The following is an 18179-nucleotide window of genomic DNA, read 5'->3' as shown; positions in this document are numbered from 1 at the left end:
CTCAGGAGTGGAGGCTTGGAGTCCAAGTTTGGACGGGGACCTAGACACCCAGGACAGGAGGGTGATGGGTTGGTCTTGCTTGTGCCTGAGGTACAAGCGGGGCGTGTATTTTTGGGGCACCAAGCTGGGCACATTGGTTCGCGAATCGTTGCCGAGTTGTTACGACTTGCTTCGTGTTTAACACCGTAGTAAGAACTGAAAGTTGAAAGGAGAAGAAATGGAACTGGTTGCTCAACTCTTGCTTAAAAGTAGAACAGATGCTTATATAGACTGGTTAGATAATATCTTAATACGATTGATAATAATAACATAAATAAGGACTCACTATTAGTATTGCTTTCTGCCAAAAGACACCAACAAACCATAAAGCTTATCATATTCTTTGGGTCGGGAAATTATTCCCACTAGTCGGATAAGTCTTGCGAGTATATTGTGTACTCAGAGTTTATTTACCCCTGTTGCAGGTAATGCATGAGAAGTACCCTCGTGTGGAGGATTCTTCTGGTGGGCTTAGCCGGATCTTCGTTCCAATCGCTAGATGTTTATTTTAAATTATGTTGTTTATCATTCCACACTCTGACATTTGGTATTGTAATAATGTAATTTTAAGAAACTCTGATGTATGAAATGGACAAGTATTGTAACTCGTTCTCATTATTGGATCCTTGGAAAAAATGTGGATCTTTCGGGTTCTCCCTTAGGGCGTGCCCGACGGATACCGTCCACTGTAGCTTGTTTTTCGGAGTGCTTAGTGTCGAGTGGAAGACGAGCACCTCCGTAAGCGTGTTATTTCGGACGATTCTGTCACAAGGATCCACTTGATCCTGGCCAGGAACTATTCCTAAGACAGGAACCTATCACAGAAAACGAACGAGGCCTAATTAAGTTTTCACAACACTATTGTTGTGTTAGGGCGGTCTGGTTGGTGAAGTTTTGGTCAGTTCTGGTTTGAGTTTTTTGTGCACTACAGTAAAGAGCCATTTTGTCTCTATTACCATTACTTAAAATAAATCAGGAACTGATAAGGCAAATTTATTCTTCCTTCACTGGTTCCTCCGTGGACTAGGATATGGAGCTGTTATTTAGATAGGCAACGTTTAAGTTTTCACAACCTGTCTATATTATCATTAACATCGAACGCAAACTGAGTCCGTGCTGTGTTTAAAAAACACAAATCAACTCACACACAGTGATGGCGACTTGGCGTCATTTTAGCGCCAGTGATGAACCGGATCGTCCTGGATGTACACACGTGATCAGACAAGAACAAGACAATGCGGTCTGCGTCAAGAGGAGGTAGTATGGGCTGAAGTAGGCTTGATTTGAGTGGCCCGCATGCCGCATGCCGCATGCCATGATGGCTACTTCTGGCCCGCAAAATGTCCAATGGGCTGTCGGCCGGATGCCAAGGCCCCGAAGAGTCAAGTTTTCCCTCTTCCTTCGATTAAAAAAAGAGAGAGAAGGAAACATGCAGTAATTTTGTGGTAATCAATCTGCATGGGAAAGGGAAAGTGTCTCTGATTACAAAAAATTACGTCTTGATTGAAGACCATGAAGCATATTTCATATTTAAATAACGCGGACTATCTACAAAAGGAGCAATGTTACGTCTTCTACACGACAATACCTAAAAGTAACGCAATGCGATATAGCCATTTGGCCATTCCACATCCCCAGTCCCAGTCCCCACCTAGGGAGCCAAACAGGAGACGGCGGGCAACGAAAAAAAACACACCTCCCAATCACGAGTCGTCCGCGCCCGATCCGACGGCCACGGACCTTCCCAGGGCAGAGCGGACCCATCCATAACAGGAGGGGAGGCAGAGGAGAGCGGCTGCCTGTCTGGTGTGTGCACCGCGCCCCCGCTTGGCTGCCCCTTCGTCTCTCTCGCCAAGAACGCGTAGGCGCAGCAGCCCAGGAAGCAACACCACCCAGCCGCCTAATCCCGCAACAACTCCTCCTCCTCTTCTACTCCACAGGCTCCTCTACATCTGCCAACCCGCTTCCGAGAGGTTTGCTGGAGTGGACCGGCGGTGGAGCAGCAAATCTGTAACTGTAAGCACCACTTCTTCAGTTCTTTGCCGTCCCCATTCTTCTGGGATTTGGGAGCTCTTTGTTTTCCCCCCCTCCGGTTTGGACTTTGGAGGCCGTCTCTTCTCGGGGTTGGATTGAGTGCGTTGGACCTGTGAATCTGTATCCTGGTCACTAGTCGCGTTGGTGTAGCTGGAACTGGAAGGTGTGGCCCTGATTTTTCTCTTTCTCGATCTGGTTTTGGCGGATGGATTATGCTTGAAGATGAGCGTTAGATTTCTCTTTCTACCACCTCGTCGACTCTCTCCTTGGGTTCTCATGGATTTCTTAGACCAGATGTTTAGGTCGATGAACACATGGGCGTCATTTGGTCTACTCTTATGCGCACAATCTTGCCAGTTTTTGGAACTCGGGGGGTTAGATTTTTTGGTCTTGCGTGCCTGATTTCTTTGTAGCAGGTCACTTTTTGAAGAGAAAGATTAGATTTTTGGCCCCCAAAACACAGTGATTTTCTGTTTGGTAGTTCTACTGCATGCTCCGTTCCCCCTTCTAGATCGACCGAGGAGTAGGATCCTACCTTTTGTAAGAGTCCTTGTACAAAGTTTAGGAGTCCTTTGTTTTAATCTCATCCTTGTTGGGGGGTAAAGACCGTAAGAGGGCACTATGTGTTTGGATGGAGAGGAAGAGCCTCTTCTTTACTTTTTTTTTGGGGGGCAACATAGTTTCCTAATGATTTTCGGGGCAAGGTTTTTGATCTGATTTGAGTGTCCAAGTTCACTAAATCCACTGGAACTTTGATCCAAAGTTGCTCTGTTGACTTCATTCACTACCTGGTGCCTAACTAGCCGTGTTCCCTTCCAGGATACAGGATGGATCAGGAGGCGAAGGACTCGAGGCCCTCAAGGTCTCCCAGCGAGCCAAACCTCTTCCTGCAATGGGGCAGCCGGAAGAGGCTGCGATGCGTCAAGACGCGTGATGACGGCTCACCATCGCCGTCGCCATCTGAAGGTCTGAGACGTGCCATACCCCGTGCTCCTCGACCCCTCCTTGGAGCTGACATTGCGACATTTCGTTCACCACGGCGCCCTAGCACTCTTAACCGCAGGTAATTTCAGCGGTGCACAGGCTTTGTTTGCATTGCCCACTATAATATGAACAAGTTCCCTGAGCCCCTGATACATTATACAAAATACCTTCTGTCAGCAGGAAATTAAATTCACTGGTGAATGATTACAAGCACTCGATGGCGCTATCGCCAGAGAAGGACAGGTATTACACAACGAGGGGTTCACCATTTCCCTTCGATGGAAATGGGTTCGACTTTGGTAGCATAACAGAGGAGAAAGGAACCACTGCGTTGCCAAGATTCTTCATTGCATTGTCAAACAAGGAGAAGGAGGAGGACTTCATGGCAATGAAGGGCTGCAAGCTGCCACAGCGGCCAAAGAAGAGGCCCAAGTTGATGCAGAAGTGCTTGCTTGTAATGCTCACTTCCACTAATTCAATTTATAAGTTTTCATTTCATTGTTATGATCATACTCATTCTTTCGGTCTTGCCTTCTGTTTCATTTTTTGACAACTATAGATGGTGAGCCCAGGAGCCTGGTTATCAGATTTGTCGCATGAGAGATATGAAGTCAGAGAGAAGAAGAGTTCTAAAAAGGTAGCCTGCATATAGACAATTTTGTTTTGCTTAAAGTACATTTTGTACCTGTACCTCTCTATTCAACTTCAAATTGACATTCTCTTACTGCCTGTTGGCTGTTGCTGATACGAGTGAAACAACCTGCAGAGAGCTAGAGGCTTGAAGGCTTTGAGCATGGAGAGTGATTCAGAATAGAGGTCGAGGTGAATGAAATTTTGGACTTGACTTCAGCTGCTGGCAAAAATCTATAGTTAGGTGGCAGACAAACCTCAGCATCTAATTTGGTGCTATGAGTGCTCTGATCAAGATCAATTGATGTCAACAGCAAAGAGCATGTTAGATTCCTGATCTAGCGAGGTGCAGCTCCATCTTTGTGGGTAGTGGGCACCTTTGTGAGAAACAATGAAAGTTGGATACAATAGATGGTTTCTCAAAATCATAGAGGAAGGAATGTTCAACCGTTGAGGAACATTGAAAGTTGGATGTTGGCTGAGAACCAATGAATTATGATGTTTAATTGTCATAAACTTTTAGCTTGTAAGACTTATGGTAATCATTCAATGAAAACTGACCAAAATTTTCAAATGTGGACTAGCCTGCCGTATGGTTGAGTTCAGGCTGAAACAGCATTCAATACTTTCATCCTGCCTAAGGGCCTTGTTTCTTTCATCCTGCCTAAAGCTGAAACAGACCTGTGGATGAAACAGACAGGGACTGAGTTCCCAGAGTTTTCTGAAGTCTCATCAGTCAGGAACATATGCCATCGTTACAGAGTTGATGTGTTGGTACTCTGTACCTTGAAATTACAAAGCTTTATAGGACAAGCCTTTGACCAAATATTAACCATTTCTTTATTATTAAGGCATGATTCTTGTAATACCAGATCGATGTTATTAGATTCGTATTGAAAATGTTTACTTACGATTGTCATTTCTCATACAGATTACATTAATAGAATAATTGCGGGTCAAGTGCTTGTCTTAAACGAATGAAACAAGGCCTGTAAATTTTAATGGAGCAAGTATTCGTTAAACTCCGTTTATTCCTGTGAATTTTGTGGCTGCATTTCAGATTTGCAGTTGTCCTATTAATCTTGCTTTACAGTGCTATAGAGACTGTGACGGCTCTAATGTGAATTTGATGTTCTATGCATTGAGCGCAACTGCTTGCAAATTTTTGAGACACCGGCTATAGAAGTTTTTTTAAGATGGTGGTTTGTGAGTAGAACGACTTGTGGGCCGGTCGTGAAACCGCTACAAGTGTTTGGGCCTGATGGACCGATTCCCTCCCAAATCCCAATAGCGCTCTATTCACCCGCCCACCGCGGCACCGCCTGTTCGGCCTCCCCAGTCCGCCACCGCCTACCGCCGCCTCCTCCGGCCAGCTAGTCGCCGCCGGCACCCCCACGCTCAGTCCCGGGCGCTGCTCCGCTTCCATCCTCTTTCGGTTTCGGCTGCCTCCCTCGGTCCCTCCCTGGCCCCGCGCGCAACCGGATCCAAGCGAGTCCGGCCTGGACACGTCACCAGTTTTCCTCTCCGCCGTCTGATCGAGGTTAGCAAAAAGGGAAAACCGACCTGCTTCATGATTATAAGAAAATAGCAATCGCACGCACGGGTAAGGTAAAACCAAGCTGTAGCCTTTTTTTTTTATCTGTCGGCCAGTCGGTCGGTCCATCCCCGAGCCCGGTTCGTTCCCTGGCGATGGAGGAAACCCTAGCCGTCGAATCCGCCGCCGACGAGACGGCGTCCGTGCAGGCGCCTCAGCGGAAGGAAGAGACGCTCGAGGAGGTGCTCTCGAGGCACAGGTTGGTTCTCCCTTCCCCTTGCTTGCTATGGATTGGGTGATTAAGCTCGTGGCTTTCCTACTAGATTTCCGTTTAACGTACGCATCGAAATCGATTTTCCACCCCCACGGTAGATTACTTGGGGTCCTAATAAATTGTAGGGTGCCTGGTTAATTGTATTTGACACTCTAGTACGGTCGTGGATTTTCTCTCTTTTGAAGATAAAGACAAAATTACCGAGCTACGGAGTGTTGGCATTTGCATATCTTCTCGTCTTTGTAATTTAGTGTGGTTATTATAGCTGGGCGCCTTTTCTTCATTATACTCCAAACAGTTGCAAATTGATTTATCTAGGAAGGTTGACTTTTTTTGTCGCGACCTAGATGACTAGAACCTCTCAGGGCAGTTCCAATACATACTTTCTATAGGTAGTTTCTTAAGGAGAGAGTGCAATTTAGACCCAACCATCCCAATTCCATACAGAACAAATTAAACAAGCACTTGCATGCACCATAAATAGAGAGGAATCAGCTGTGGCAAAGTAACCTTGTGGCATATATGCTAGCCTCAACTTTCTTTATCAGAAGGGATTATATCAGTTGTCAACCCTGCCATGAACTAGAAAGGACATGTGATGTGTCCGTACTGTGACACTCAGATACCATGTTAAGGTTAAGTTACACTGCAACTGCAAACATACCTCAGACTCAGACTGCTGGGTAGTGACGTATCATATCTCAGATTCAGATTAGAGCCGGCGACCAGGCTTGGGATGAATCTGCCTGACCAACACTTTGGGATGGATGGATTGAGTCCTATAGATGATGCCTGTAGATGGGAGAGGAAGTTAGATTGCCGCCTTTTGCTGGGGCAGGCAGGATAAAAGAGCGCACTTGCGGGAAAGCGGCGTCGCGGGATGGGACTCCGTTGCCGGAGCGCGTGGGCGAAGAAAGAGCGTGCATGGGAAGGGGACAGGGCTGCGGGTGCGCGAGCGGAGCGGGCAGCAGGGGCTGCTGGAGCGTGCGAGGCGCGGGGATTTTGCGGCGGCGGCAGCGGGGAGGTTATGGGGCGTGGGCGCACAGGATCTGAGTGATGCCACTATAAATGATGTCGCTGTCCACAACGCGATAGCGATTTTTTCTTCTGGCTTAGATGCACTTGAAGACTACGTTTCTTGATGTAGAAACGGTTTCTCCTTTTTTCCTTCTATCTCTTCAATAAATCTACTGCGACATTAGCAAACTGCTTACCTGGCAAGATAATTAATACACATAGAAACTATGTCAGTGTTTGCATTGGGAGTGCCCTCAGGACACTAAAAAATTATGGTTACAATAAAGTTACTCGCTATTAAAGCTATTTATTTATGTAGTGATGTATGGATTGCAAGCAAAATATATACTTGCATGCACTTTATTGTCAAGTGATTACGCAGACACGCACATGACACAAGTTGTACATGCTTAATGCCAAATGTTTGCCTCTTGGTTTCATATGGATAGGCTTCTCTTAGAACCCACTCTTGAACCAATCAGCCTAAAGGAAAAGGTGTTACGATTGTAATGCACTTTTGTTAATCATTTCCTATTCAATGAAGTTTATGAAGATCACATCAATGTCATCCAGATTAAAAAAAATGCTGCATTGATCACTTTAGGTGCAGTGGTTTCAATTGTGGGATGGTCTGATGGACCTCTGTTTGATAATGTACATATCGGAAGATTAAGTATGACACAATAGTTTAGGTTTGAAAACTTCGTATAATGATCAATTCAAATGTTATACAATATAGTAGCCGAGTCGTTGTGGGGAACAAAGGTCACACCTGAAGGTTCTGGTCAATTTCTAGAGGCACTTTTATGCCAGCTGACTGGTTAAGCACAATATATTGTGTTGTGCACCAAGTGTATGTTCATGTCAAACATTGTGACCTGCAAAGCTGTGGCTGTTTCATATTTCTCCATTTGTCTTATTGTGCAAAATCAGGTGAGTAGCTGACTTGTGTTGATGCTGGAACTTGCTGTTTTTAATTCTTACTTCCTTATAGTTCACTTTAGCTTTGTCCTAAGTCAAACTTCGCTAACTTAGGACAAAATTAAAGTGAACTATAATTTGGAATGAAGTATTATCATCCTTGATGTTCTTTGCCTGTTTACTCGAGGGTTTTATAGATGGCGAGCTTCTTCTTTTCCAGTTATATATCGCAACTCACTAGTTTCCTTACAAGTTCAATGTATCTGAAACAGGAAAGAGAAATCAAAACTCCAGGATAAGGAAACAAGCCTCAAGAAAGCTGCTGCAAAAGGAAGCAAAGCTGAGCAGAAGGCAAAGAAAAAGCAGGTAGAGGAAGAGATTACACGCCTCTCAAGGGAGTTAGAGGCGAATCATGCTGCAGAGCTTGCTTCCTTTGGGTACAAACCCTCTGGCAGCTCAGAGAAGGGAAACCTTGACAACTTAGTGAAGGCCATAGCTGGTGTTTCAGTTTCCAGCAATTCGGATTCCACAAAGCCCAGCAAGGGAGCACGACGGCGAGAGAAGAAGGCGAAGAAGGAAGCTGCTCGAGAGCAGTGGATCCAAGAAGAACAAAGCAATCTCGTGAGCGACCGCGTGCTAGAAAACGAGAAGCTTGAAAGGAAGCTTGAGCCCTTGGGGCTGACCATTCAAGAGATAAAGCCGGACGGTCACTGCCTGTACCGTGCTGTCGAAAACCAGCTATTGCTCCATTCCAATGGAGCTGCACAGTACAGTTACCAGGACCTACGGCAAATGGCAGCCAAGTACATGAGGGAGCACGCTGCTGATTTCCTCCCGTTTTACTTAGCGGAAAGCAAGGCCGATATTGGACCAGATCCCATGGAGAGCTTCGAGAAGTACTGCGAGGAGATGGAATCCACTGCAGCTTGGGGTGGGCAGCTCGAACTTGGTGCGCTGACCCACTGCCTGAAGAGACATATCGTGGTCTACTCTGGCTCCTTCCCGGACGTGGAGATGGGCAAAGAATACAAATCTAGATCTGGAGGTAGTGGTGCCGGTGATCCAAGCATCAGGCTGTCGTTTCACAGGCACGCCTATGGTCTCGGCGAGCACTACAACTCGGTGATTCCAGCCGAATCATCTTAACAGGAGGATGTTCTGATGGTCTCTAATACGTTTTGATTGTTACGGGTGGTGCTTGTCTGAGTCTGAATACAACAGATGACTTTTTCTTTTTCTGGTTGCTGTAATCTTTCCCATCTGTCGATGAAGGTCGAGTGTACCAATCAAAGCTGTATTGGGGAGTTTGTTTCCCAAACAATTTTGCTCTCATCAGTGATGTGTTTTGTGGTCTGAAGTTGTGTGCTGTTACTGTTCGCAATAGCTGTTGTTTGTTGCTGCCAGCTGTTGTTTGTTGCTGCTTATCGATGAGTGTGCTGTGGAAGTGAAATGACCGAGCTACTTACTATTACAACGCGTCATGTCGTTGCTGGCTTGCTGCTTTCCGAAATCCGAATTGGCTGCCAATTTCATATCCGACCATTTGAATTGCAGTTTGGCCTTCGGTGTCCTTGTGAACTTCTGGTCTGTCCGTTTGAATTGCAGTTTGGTCTTTGGTGTCGTTCTGAACTTGTGATCTGTCATTGTGCTGCACTGCTGCTGGCTATGTATGTATTCTTTGAAGGCTGTGTCTGATCTATGTTGAGCACTTGCTCCAACTTTTATTCCCCTTTTCGGAGACAAATTTGCTCTATTTTTTAGATACATTTACACACGTACAATTTGCAGGCAGTACTGTCTGATCGTGTCAACATTGAAAACACACAGCAGACACTAAAAAAAGACTATTGCAGTGTTATTGTCTTACCTCAACTATTATGTCATATGTTATATACTTGGGCATATTTTTTATTATAATACTCTCTCCGTCCCAAAATAAGTCTCCATCTCGTATTTCGATGAGTCAAACAATCTCAACTTTGACAAAATATATAAAAAAACATATTAATATTTGTGATAACAAATACTGTAAGCATCATTAGATTAATCGTGTCATATATTCTCATAGCAAACCTATTTAGAAATACAAATGTTGATACCATTTTCTTAAAAAGATGGGAGTCTTAGCTTGGGACTGAGGGAGCATTCCATAGACCACTGATTGGACCAGTGAACCACTAATATTGTATATGTCCTAGATAAACTTTGGCGAGACTACAAGTCTTGATTGCTTGTATGGGATCGGAGTTGTGTCATTGCCTTGTTCTACCTCTCATTTAAGGTGTCCTCCCGCACACATTTTTATCGCCTAATAACCAATGTAAGTGTAAGTACATTAATGTTGTATCATAGATCTAATCATGAGACGATTAAACAACTTACTCATACAATGTTTTTTTTTAGATAATGGATAAACATCCGGCCTCTACATCCGTAGATGTACACAGCCCAAAATTACAGATAATGATAAAACCAAAAAGAAAGCCAAGGTCTTATAACATGACCAAGACGCTAACTTAAACAATAAAATTGTTTCCATCCGTTATTGGATATCTCTAGAGCAATAACTTCTAATTTCTTGCTTATTGTCGAGAGCGCGTCCTTAGCTTGCTCTTCACGCTGCAGCTGGGCCCAGAAGCGTAACCAGTACGCTCCCCTGAAAATGACCTGCATAATAGAGTTAGATTTTATTTTATTAAAAACAACATCATTACGGCATCTCCAAATAGCCCAACACATAGCAGCCACTCCCACCCAAATCAAATTTCTAATCCTTTTATTTTGATTAGACAGCCAGTTACCAAACATGTGGCTGATTGATCTAGGTTGAGTTAAACTAGTAGCAAAGAAGATAATCCTCCAAATCATTATGGCAATAGGGCAGTCCAGGAATACAATGTGTTGTCTTTAAAATTGTCTTATAAGAATTCCATTATCCTCAATCTATGCAATCAACAAAGAAAAGTTTAATATTGTGAGTGCATGACAATATTAAATCATATAATGGTAAAATACTTATCTTATAATCTTAATTTTTCTATCATGAGATGATTACTTCACAAAACAACCACCTCTCACCTTCCCCTCTCCCTCTCTCTTCTCTCCCTCCTCCACGTCCCGACTCCCGAGTGGCTTTGGTTGAATGGTTGGCCACTTGTACTGTTCCTTTCTACTCGCAACACGGCCCACAGGCCCAACTTGGGCTTGGGGACGCGAGCACAGGCCGCCACCTGCGCTGCATCTGCATTGCTTGACTGCATCCATCTGCATCCCATCCATCTGAATTCTGAAGGGACGGACGGACACCGGACAGCATCGTTGGGCGTTGGCTGGTGCATCCCCCGTGCCGCTGAACCAGCGTAGGCCCGAGCCACGGCGTCTGCGTCTCCTCCCCGGCTCTGCTTGACTGCTCTAGTGCCCACTGCAAATGCAGACTCCACTCCAGCCTGCTGCCTCGCTCTGAATCTGCATACGTACAGTATGCGCGGCCATCTTGGATTCTTTCTTGGGTCTTGGTCTTCGGTATGGCGGCCAGCCCATCCTATCATTATTATTGGCCCGATGCCAAGCCAGGATGGGGGCAGCCAGAGCCACCGAGCCAGGCACACTGTTCGCTGCCGCTTACCTGCCGGGCATGTGCTAGCTCGCCGGCCGGCTCCACTCTGCGACTGCGACTGCGTCGTCTCGAAAGATATCTGGCAAGCTGCAGTCGACGCTCGCTCCACAGCAACGCCTCCACCTCTCTCGCATCATCCAGATCCAGTTCGACTGCTTCCTCTCCTCCTTGACTGTTCTGCTGAGTGCCGTGTAAACACCTAGTTCTATTATGAAGTTATTACAATTCTGCAAAGCTGTGGACCACAGCGCATTCACATTCAGGAGCTATATTAGCTTGTTGCCGTGTAAACACGATCCATCCATTGAACAGTCGATGATGCTGGTTCAGAAAGAAAACAAAAAAAGAAAAAACACGCTGAATGTGAACGATGAACGATGTGTACTTACCAAGACGAATGTTTTGATTGCCGGTAAACAGGGTCTTCCTTTTTCCGTTTACAGTCCTGCGGGGCAAGGTTTGGTTGGCCTGGGGAATTGTGGCACATGGATGGACCCTGTCATGTTTTCACAACGGCACAAAATTTACCAGCGTCTCCACAAACCCATATACCAACACGCGCAGAATTGACATTTGACCTGCTGCTGCTCTGCCCCCGCGCCAAACAAACCGCCGCCTCTCAACTTGAACGTCCCTGGCCTGTCAACCAATATGGGTTACTTAAACTACTGTTACTTTCTCTTTCTCCAAACCATGCACAAGAGATTACCAGGAAAAGCCAATGAAACATCTGATTGATGTACATGTCACTGGTGCACTATACCTCCACTAAGATCTGGAGCACAGAACATTTCATAATCTCCCAGATGTGCTCTATCCAGAACAATCAACAATGCAATGGCATGGACATGTCCCTTCTTTTTTTCTTTTCTTGTTCTTGTAGTACACCAGCACCAGTTAGGCAGTTACCCACCCATCCATCCATCCATCAGTGGCACATAAAGCTGCTGGCAAATCTGAATTCTGCCCATTCCACCTTTCGGTGCGCCGCACTGACATCCATCAAAGGTGAAAAAAAGGTGACAGGAAAAAAAAAAAAGAGGCACAGCCCATAACCACAAGGACAAGTGAATCTACCATATAGGAAAAGGAGGTAGGCCACCATAAGGGTAGGGCATCACCACCACATGCCATGCTTCTCTTCAGAAGCCATCCTGGCACTAATCAACAAGGGGGGAAAAGAACAAGAGACTCGAGAGAAACTACAGGTGAGACACAAAAAACGACCCAATTCACATCACATACTACCTAGAGCTACCAGAAAACTGATGCGGACCGTGTATTCCCACTCGGATGGCTGTCATGCCTTGAAAGTTACTGGCAGCTGGAGCTCCTCCCAGGGCCGCCGTAGTAGAAGTAGGTGCCCCAGTCGCCGTTGTTGCCGTTCTGCACGTCGTAGCAGTTGGACTGCTCCGTGAAGGTGCCCAGCCCCTTGGGAGCCTTGAGGTTGTTGGTGCTGTCCACCACCTGGATGTTCTTGAAGTAGCTCGCCTTGCTGAACCCTTCCTCCGGAAAGTGCCCGCTGCCCATCTGCGTCGAGGTGTGCATGCCATCTGGCTGCGAGTTCACCACCTCCCCGCCCCACTCGATCATCGAAGCGCTGTCCGCCAGGTATGAGAAGAGGAAGGACGGCCAGTACCCGAGAACGTAGTCCTTGCCGAATTGCATCCACCAGTTGCCCTCCTTTGGGTCCTGCACAGATGACATACATACGGAAAAGATTACTATAGATATAGCAGCCACACATTGGAAAGGTGTATCATTGTATTTCTATGCAAAATCCTCTTCTACATTTACATTGCTAGATTTGAGTATCAAGGAATAATAGCCGCTGAGCATACACTAAGGTGCCATTTGGATGCTGGGTGGGTATGGGATAAAGATATTATAAGTAAGTTGGTGTGTTTGGATTAGGGATAAAAGATTCTATTGCCATTCCCATGTCTGGATGCATATGGTTTGGGTTTGGGTTAAGTATGGAATAATGCAAAAGAGAAAAAAGAAATGGAAAATTCACATATCCAGAAGTATGCTGCTGCCCATCTCTTTGCTTCCACGGCTATCCTTGCTGACTCCCATGTACGCTTGCTGGTAGTTAGTACTACAACTCCTGTGGCGTGACTTGCACTTGCTAGGGATGTTGTGTTAGCTGTTCCTTGCGCTGGCAAGTGGCCGCAGGTGAGATACATCGGACTGATAGGGAGTCAGGTATGGTATATGAGCCCCTTTTATCCCTATTCCAAACCCAACTCATTTCCATATCCCTTTTATCAAACAAGGGAAAATGTATCCTACCATGCCCATTTCCCATTCCCACCTGTTATAACCCACAATCCAAATGCCACCTAAGTGGATGCATTCATGTTCTTCTAGCATGTAAATCGTGCACTCATTACCCATGCTCAATGGAAATGAGAAAAAAACACTATCTGGTTGAGGTGAAAAGTAGCAATGGTTGTTTCCTTTGAAAAATCAAAAGTAGAGTAATCATTAGTGATAAGAAAGAGGTTGTTGAGAAAAGGAGTATGATAACCACGGGTAAGGAGGAAACCAATTTTCAAAGCCCCAGGTACAGGTTCACCAGTCAAGGAGGAGCACGAGTAAGAGCACAACAGCAAGTGGGCTAAATATTCTCTGCATGTCTGATAATTCTGTACGCACTAGGCATGGCATGTGGTGAATTACTAGTTTAATTACTTAGCTCACCTTCCAGATCAGTATACTGATATCATATTGGGAGCCAGAGTAGCTTGAGGTTGGGAAGATGCTGGCTCCCATGGCAATCTGGTTGTTAACCTGAATGAACCCTGAGCACAGCATGTTGTAGCACCCTGTTGCCTGGTATGCATCACTCTACAGATGCCACATAGCGAAACAGTTCAGGAACTGTAAATGAAAGCGTAATCTCTTTTCAAATGTTCCAAGAAGGGTAAAGATAGGATAGGCAGAATGCTCAAAACTTACAGTCCAGTACGTGAACAGCCTTGTGTTGTTATCCCCATAGAGGTCCGGACTAACCTGATGAAACAGAGAAGCACATAAGTGATTCAGAGCTCGTGATGACACACTGCATCGTGGCCCGGCAGGGCGACCAACCGCAAAAACGGTGGTGCATTTACTCGATGCTGATTATGAATGTGAAGCTCATGTGCTGTGGGTCTTTCTCTCTCTCTACCTGCCATCCAGCCTCGATGCTGTTCAGATCCTCCCCGAATGAGCCCCCCAAGATCCAGAGCTGTGACAAGCTGAACTCGTTAGGCTGCTCGATCTTGGGCTCCCATACATTGATAGTCGCCTTGGCGCCGTAGTACTTGTCGCCCTGAACATACGCTATGGCATGCTGCAATTGTCAACAACAGTTATGAGCATCACGGTACAACGGCACACATATGTAGCTTCTTTCTTCCACCCCAGGTCCTCGACAGCAGGGGGTGATACGAGCAGGTACCTGATGGCCACCCTCGTTGAGCATGGTGGGGTTGACGGACATTGGGTTTGCGGTGGTGTGCCGCTTCCTGCCGTACCGCCGCATTGAGCTTGCCCTGAGCAGGTCGTCCTTCTTCGTTCTCCTGATGGGGACCGTACCTTCAGGACACGTCCCACTCTGATGCCAGAGCTGAACCATAGGCCTCTCCCCACTGCTGCTGGAGGTCTTGGATTCGTCGTACAGGCCTTCGGGATGGTAGTTCGGCCTCATCTGCAAACCATAGAATGCGTTAACTGCGACATTCCAACGAGACCAATTCAGTTACTGCAAGTTTTCAGCAAGGGCGTTTACCTGGATTGTGTGGTTCTTGAGGTAAGGGTGATCAAACGCTGGCTGGTGTGAGATGTGCACGCAGTCTATCATGTCCCCGTCTGGACTCTGCAGATTTGCAATTAGCAGACAGCTGGATTAGAATTAGACTGGAATCGTTTCCCTTACAATCTCTGAGAAATTAGTTTCCCCAAGTCAAGCAAGAAAGAACTCCATACAAGAACAAGCACAAAGCGTGCACACAAAAGATAAGCCAGAAAGCGAATTCCCCTCAAGAACAACCAGAAAAAGAAGCCTCAAAAGCCGTCGTCTTTTAATGAATCAGAACACGAGCTCAACGAGTAACCAAAAGCTACAGACACCCATCTCCTCGATTGGGTTTGCTCAAATGCTCACGAACGCCGTTAACAAGGCGTTAATTTATCTGTGGAAAATATCCTGAAGAAAAAAACAATTTCCCCCCAAGCAAGCAATTCAAATCTACCAAGAGCAGCAGCAAAGCAGCCGGCATGGCACACACGCACACCTCCGCGGGACGAAAAGACGGAGGAAACAAGTGGGGTTGACGCACCTCGATACTCTTCACGGCCGGCTTGTTGAGCCGCTTGAGGTGGCGGTGCAGCCTCGCCGCCGGCGACCTCGCGGCGGCGGCGGCGGCGCACGCCAAGCATATCACCGCCACGAGCAGGCACGCGACCCCCCGCGCGGTGTCCATGGGCGGCGCGCCTCCTCAGTCTTGGCACCTCCAACGCTACCGCGCCTCCTTTCCCCTTCCCCTCCCGCTTCCGCTCGCCTCCTCCAGCGAGGCCCCTCGCCGGCGGCCGCGCGGCTGCCACCACACACCAGGGCCGATTCGAGAATTTTGAAACAATGCGGGTGCCTGCGTGGTGGGATTGGGAACGGGAGTGATGGCTGGCTCGTCGCCTTGGGCGGCTCGTCGTCTCGGTTGGGAGCGGCGCGTGCGTCCACTACCACTAGCGCTTGCTGCAGACAACACCAGTGGGCACTCCGTGAAGACTGAAGCGAGCAGCAGCGCTCTGCACTCTCGCGGCCACTTTTGGCGTTTCCCCAGCTCGTGCTTCTGGACGGAAATGCCCCTCTATGATTCGGGAATTATTATTAGGTGCACCCGCGTGCAACGTCAGGCCGGGGAGCCATGCCCACTGATATGTGGGCCTCCAGGGTTTTCCTTTCTTTCGGTCGTTGATGTCTGAATGTGATCAATGCTGCTAACGGAAATTCATCTATAATAAAGCGAGTTAAATCCCTTTAAAGAAACCAATGCTCCATAACAATGTAGATCATATGGAGTAGTTTGGATAGAAATTTGGTGTTGGTAAAAAAAGAGAAAGGTTTGTTAGGAATTTGGTGAGAGAAAATAGGGATTATCGAATTATACCAAGTCATGATAAAAATAATAGCTTAACTAACCATAAAAAAGTCATCAGAGGTTGAAGTCAAAGTATATGTTTCGTTGTGTCGTTAGGACAGTCCTAATAAGCAAACTACTTAATAGTATATCCAATGACATGCCATGTCATATATATGTATACAACCTAAGAAACTATAGCTCACAATGTATAATGTCCAAAATGTGACTACAAGATAAACTCCTCCAAATCATCTCCCTTCCCTAACGCTCTTATTTTGTCTTGGTATTTGTAATGTCCATTCCAATTGATTTCATGTAGTTTCTTTTTGGGTGTGTGTGTGCAAGATATAGTTGTTGTATGAAACAAGTTTCTTTTCATGTAGTTTCTTAATTTTTGTTTTTGTTTTTGTGCAAGATATAGTTGTTGTATGAAACCAGCTTCTTGTAATTTTCATCTCTCTACCTCTTGATGTCATGGCCATATCAGTGAAATGTCCTATGTGTCACTGTACTAACTGGCATGTAAACTATTCTGGTCATAGCGTTAGGAGTGTCTTTATAAAACACCACCCTAGAACCTAGATATATCAGTAGCTCTAATTACGTGTTTATAGATTGCAAAAAGGTTTCTAAAATATAAACGAGCACCTTACACCAGAGAGCAGGCATTCAAAAAGTTCATTTTTTCTCCTGAGACGGAGACACCGTTATTTATAAGGGGTAAACTGTTTAAGATAGGCGCTGACCAGCACTGCCCATGTTGATGTTGTTGTTGGCTGGTCGTGGGTTGGTAGGAGTAGTAATTTTCTTTATCCGGGCTCGTGTCGGGTCCTAGGTTGGCCCACCCGCCAGCTTTGCCCGCCCACGACCACGAGATGAGGCACCACCCGACCCGTCACCCTGCGCGGCACGTGCGCCCGGCGCCCCCGCCCAACAAGGAGAGCCGCGAGCCACGAGGCCGGCGGGCCACGCCTGGCAGCCGCTCATCAACGCGTGCCAGCAGGGCGTCATGAGGCAGCGTGACGGAGACCACCGCCGGACCGGGCGCGCCGTTGCGGAGCGCGCTGGGCGCACGCATTGGATCCGGCCCGGGCGCACGCACGCGCAAAGCGGAGGGGGCTTTTTTGCTTAACTCCGGCCGCTTTACGAAAGGCGACGCCGTTAACAAAGTGATTGTTTTTACCACGACCACCTCTGCATGCAAAGCCGGCGAAAGGCAACAGTGTCAGCCTGTTCGCTTGCTCGTAAACGATCGTAAATTTCCAGCCGGGAACAGTGTTTTTCTCTCACACCAAACCAGCCAGCAGTAAATAATCTACGATACGATACGGCCTTCCGAACAGGCTGACCAGCAGGCAGGCAGACCGAGATTTTTACCGGCTAGATTAGTCTAATTCCTACCGGGGCAGTACACACACTCGGTGTTAGGGTTCCAGTCACTAGCCGGCAAAACGCCCGTACAAGCACCCCGGGAAAACGTGCCCTCCGCCGTGTACGACGCCTCCAGACATTGGCTGGATGTTTTCGCTTTCGGTACGGCGCCGGCACATACGTAGAGCGAGCGAGCAAAGGTACCGGTAAAAAAGAAGTGCGCACGGTAATCATGCTGCCTAGGGCTGTGACTGTGAGGCTAGTTGGCTGGAGACGGGGGTTGCTGTGGGAGCACTGAGCTGAGCAGCACTGCAGGAAAAAAGAACAGCAAGGACGCATGGTCAATGGCTATGATCGGTCCGCGTAAGGTCAGGGTTGACCGGATCTTACAGCCTTGGTTACGGTAAAATTACTTGGATCCTCCAGTCCGCGACCACGGCCTCTCTGAGTCCGTTACTTCGGTTTATAAGTCATATTTTTTTAAGTTAATAAATAATATTTTTTTAAAAGTAAATTAGATAACCGTACAGCAGGGCATCTGCTCCGGGCGGCTGGCTGGCTGGGACAAACCTCGATGTTTTGTCAGGTCAGCAGGACCGGATCAGTGGTCAGTGACACCGTGCAGGGGCC

The 18179-nt window shown here is 46.9% G+C and overlaps 3 protein-coding genes across 5 annotated transcripts; 2 read left to right on the top strand and 1 right to left on the bottom strand.

Moving 5' to 3' along the window:
* The first annotated feature begins 1832 nt into the window (after nucleotides 1–1832).
* LOC136483274 (uncharacterized) lies at nucleotides 1833–4186 on the top strand. Of its 2 annotated transcripts, none has more exons than XM_066480377.1 (5): nucleotides 1833–2055; nucleotides 2893–3136; nucleotides 3238–3511; nucleotides 3617–3694; nucleotides 3824–4186. In XM_066480377.1, the coding sequence occupies exons 2-5, from the start codon at nucleotides 2901–2903 to the stop codon at nucleotides 3869–3871; spliced, it is 636 nt and encodes a 211-aa protein (XP_066336474.1). In that variant the 5' UTR covers nucleotides 1833–2055; nucleotides 2893–2900; the 3' UTR covers nucleotides 3872–4186. The 2 variants fall into 2 exon arrangements, with proteins under 2 accessions (XP_066336474.1, XP_066336413.1); XM_066480316.1 differs by having other exon boundaries at nucleotides 3235–3511.
* A 134-nt stretch (nucleotides 4187–4320) lies between these two features.
* On the top strand, nucleotides 4321–9144 carry LOC136483153 (OVARIAN TUMOR DOMAIN-containing deubiquitinating enzyme 5-like). Its single transcript, XM_066480258.1, has 3 exons — nucleotides 4321–5227; nucleotides 5338–5480; nucleotides 7706–9144. Exons 2-3 carry the CDS (start codon nucleotides 5377–5379, stop codon nucleotides 8577–8579), a joined length of 978 nt encoding a protein of 325 aa, XP_066336355.1. The 5' UTR covers nucleotides 4321–5227; nucleotides 5338–5376; the 3' UTR covers nucleotides 8580–9144.
* Nucleotides 9145–11994: 2850 nt separating this feature from the next.
* LOC136483015 (protein neprosin-like) lies at nucleotides 11995–15831 on the bottom strand. 2 transcript variants are annotated; one of them, XR_010765313.1, is made up of 8 exons: nucleotides 15378–15831; nucleotides 14828–14914; nucleotides 14498–14746; nucleotides 14225–14389; nucleotides 14014–14067; nucleotides 13756–13902; nucleotides 12127–12741; nucleotides 11995–12041 (listed from the first exon to the last, which is right to left on the bottom strand). XR_010765313.1 is itself a non-coding variant. In XM_066480166.1 (7 exons), the coding sequence occupies exons 1-7, from the start codon at nucleotides 15519–15521 to the stop codon at nucleotides 12364–12366; spliced, it is 1224 nt and encodes a 407-aa protein (XP_066336263.1). In that variant the 5' UTR covers nucleotides 15522–15831; the 3' UTR covers nucleotides 11995–12363. The 2 variants fall into 2 exon arrangements, 1 of the variants encoding a protein (XP_066336263.1); XM_066480166.1 differs by having other exon boundaries at nucleotides 11995–12741.
* Nucleotides 15832–18179: the final 2348 nt, after the last annotated feature.

The sequence above is a fragment of the Miscanthus floridulus genome, chromosome 1 (genome assembly GCF_019320115.1).
Source record: "Miscanthus floridulus cultivar M001 chromosome 1, ASM1932011v1, whole genome shotgun sequence".
In the NCBI taxonomy this organism is placed as follows: Eukaryota; Viridiplantae; Streptophyta; class Magnoliopsida; order Poales; family Poaceae; genus Miscanthus; species Miscanthus floridulus.
This window is presented reverse-complemented; position numbering and strand designations above follow the sequence as displayed.

Bases quoted from the DNA above. Each gene is read 5' to 3' on its own strand.
- LOC136483274 (XM_066480316.1), top strand. From the start codon at position 2,901: ATGGATCAGGAGGCGAAGGACTCGAGGCCCTCAAGGTCTCCCAGCGAG. The intron at 3,512-3,616 runs GTAATGCTCACT...TGACAACTATAG, and splicing joins TGATGCAGAAGTGCTTGCTT to ATGGTGAGCCCAGGAGCCTG. The intron at 3,695-3,823 runs GTAGCCTGCATA...AACAACCTGCAG, and splicing joins AGAAGAAGAGTTCTAAAAAG to AGAGCTAGAGGCTTGAAGGC.
- LOC136483153 (XM_066480258.1), top strand. From the start codon at position 5,377: ATGGAGGAAACCCTAGCCGTCGAATCCGCCGCCGACGAGACGGCGTCC. The intron at 5,481-7,705 runs GTTGGTTCTCCC...TATCTGAAACAG, and splicing joins GAGGTGCTCTCGAGGCACAG to GAAAGAGAAATCAAAACTCC.
- LOC136483015 (XM_066480166.1), bottom strand. From the start codon at position 15,521: ATGGACACCGCGCGGGGGGTCGCGTGCCTGCTCGTGGCGGTGATATGC. The intron at 14,915-15,377 runs GTGCGTCAACCC...GCAAATCTGCAG, and splicing joins CGGCCGTGAAGAGTATCGAG to AGTCCAGACGGGGACATGAT. The intron at 14,747-14,827 runs GTAAACGCCCTT...TATGGTTTGCAG, and splicing joins TCAAGAACCACACAATCCAG to ATGAGGCCGAACTACCATCC.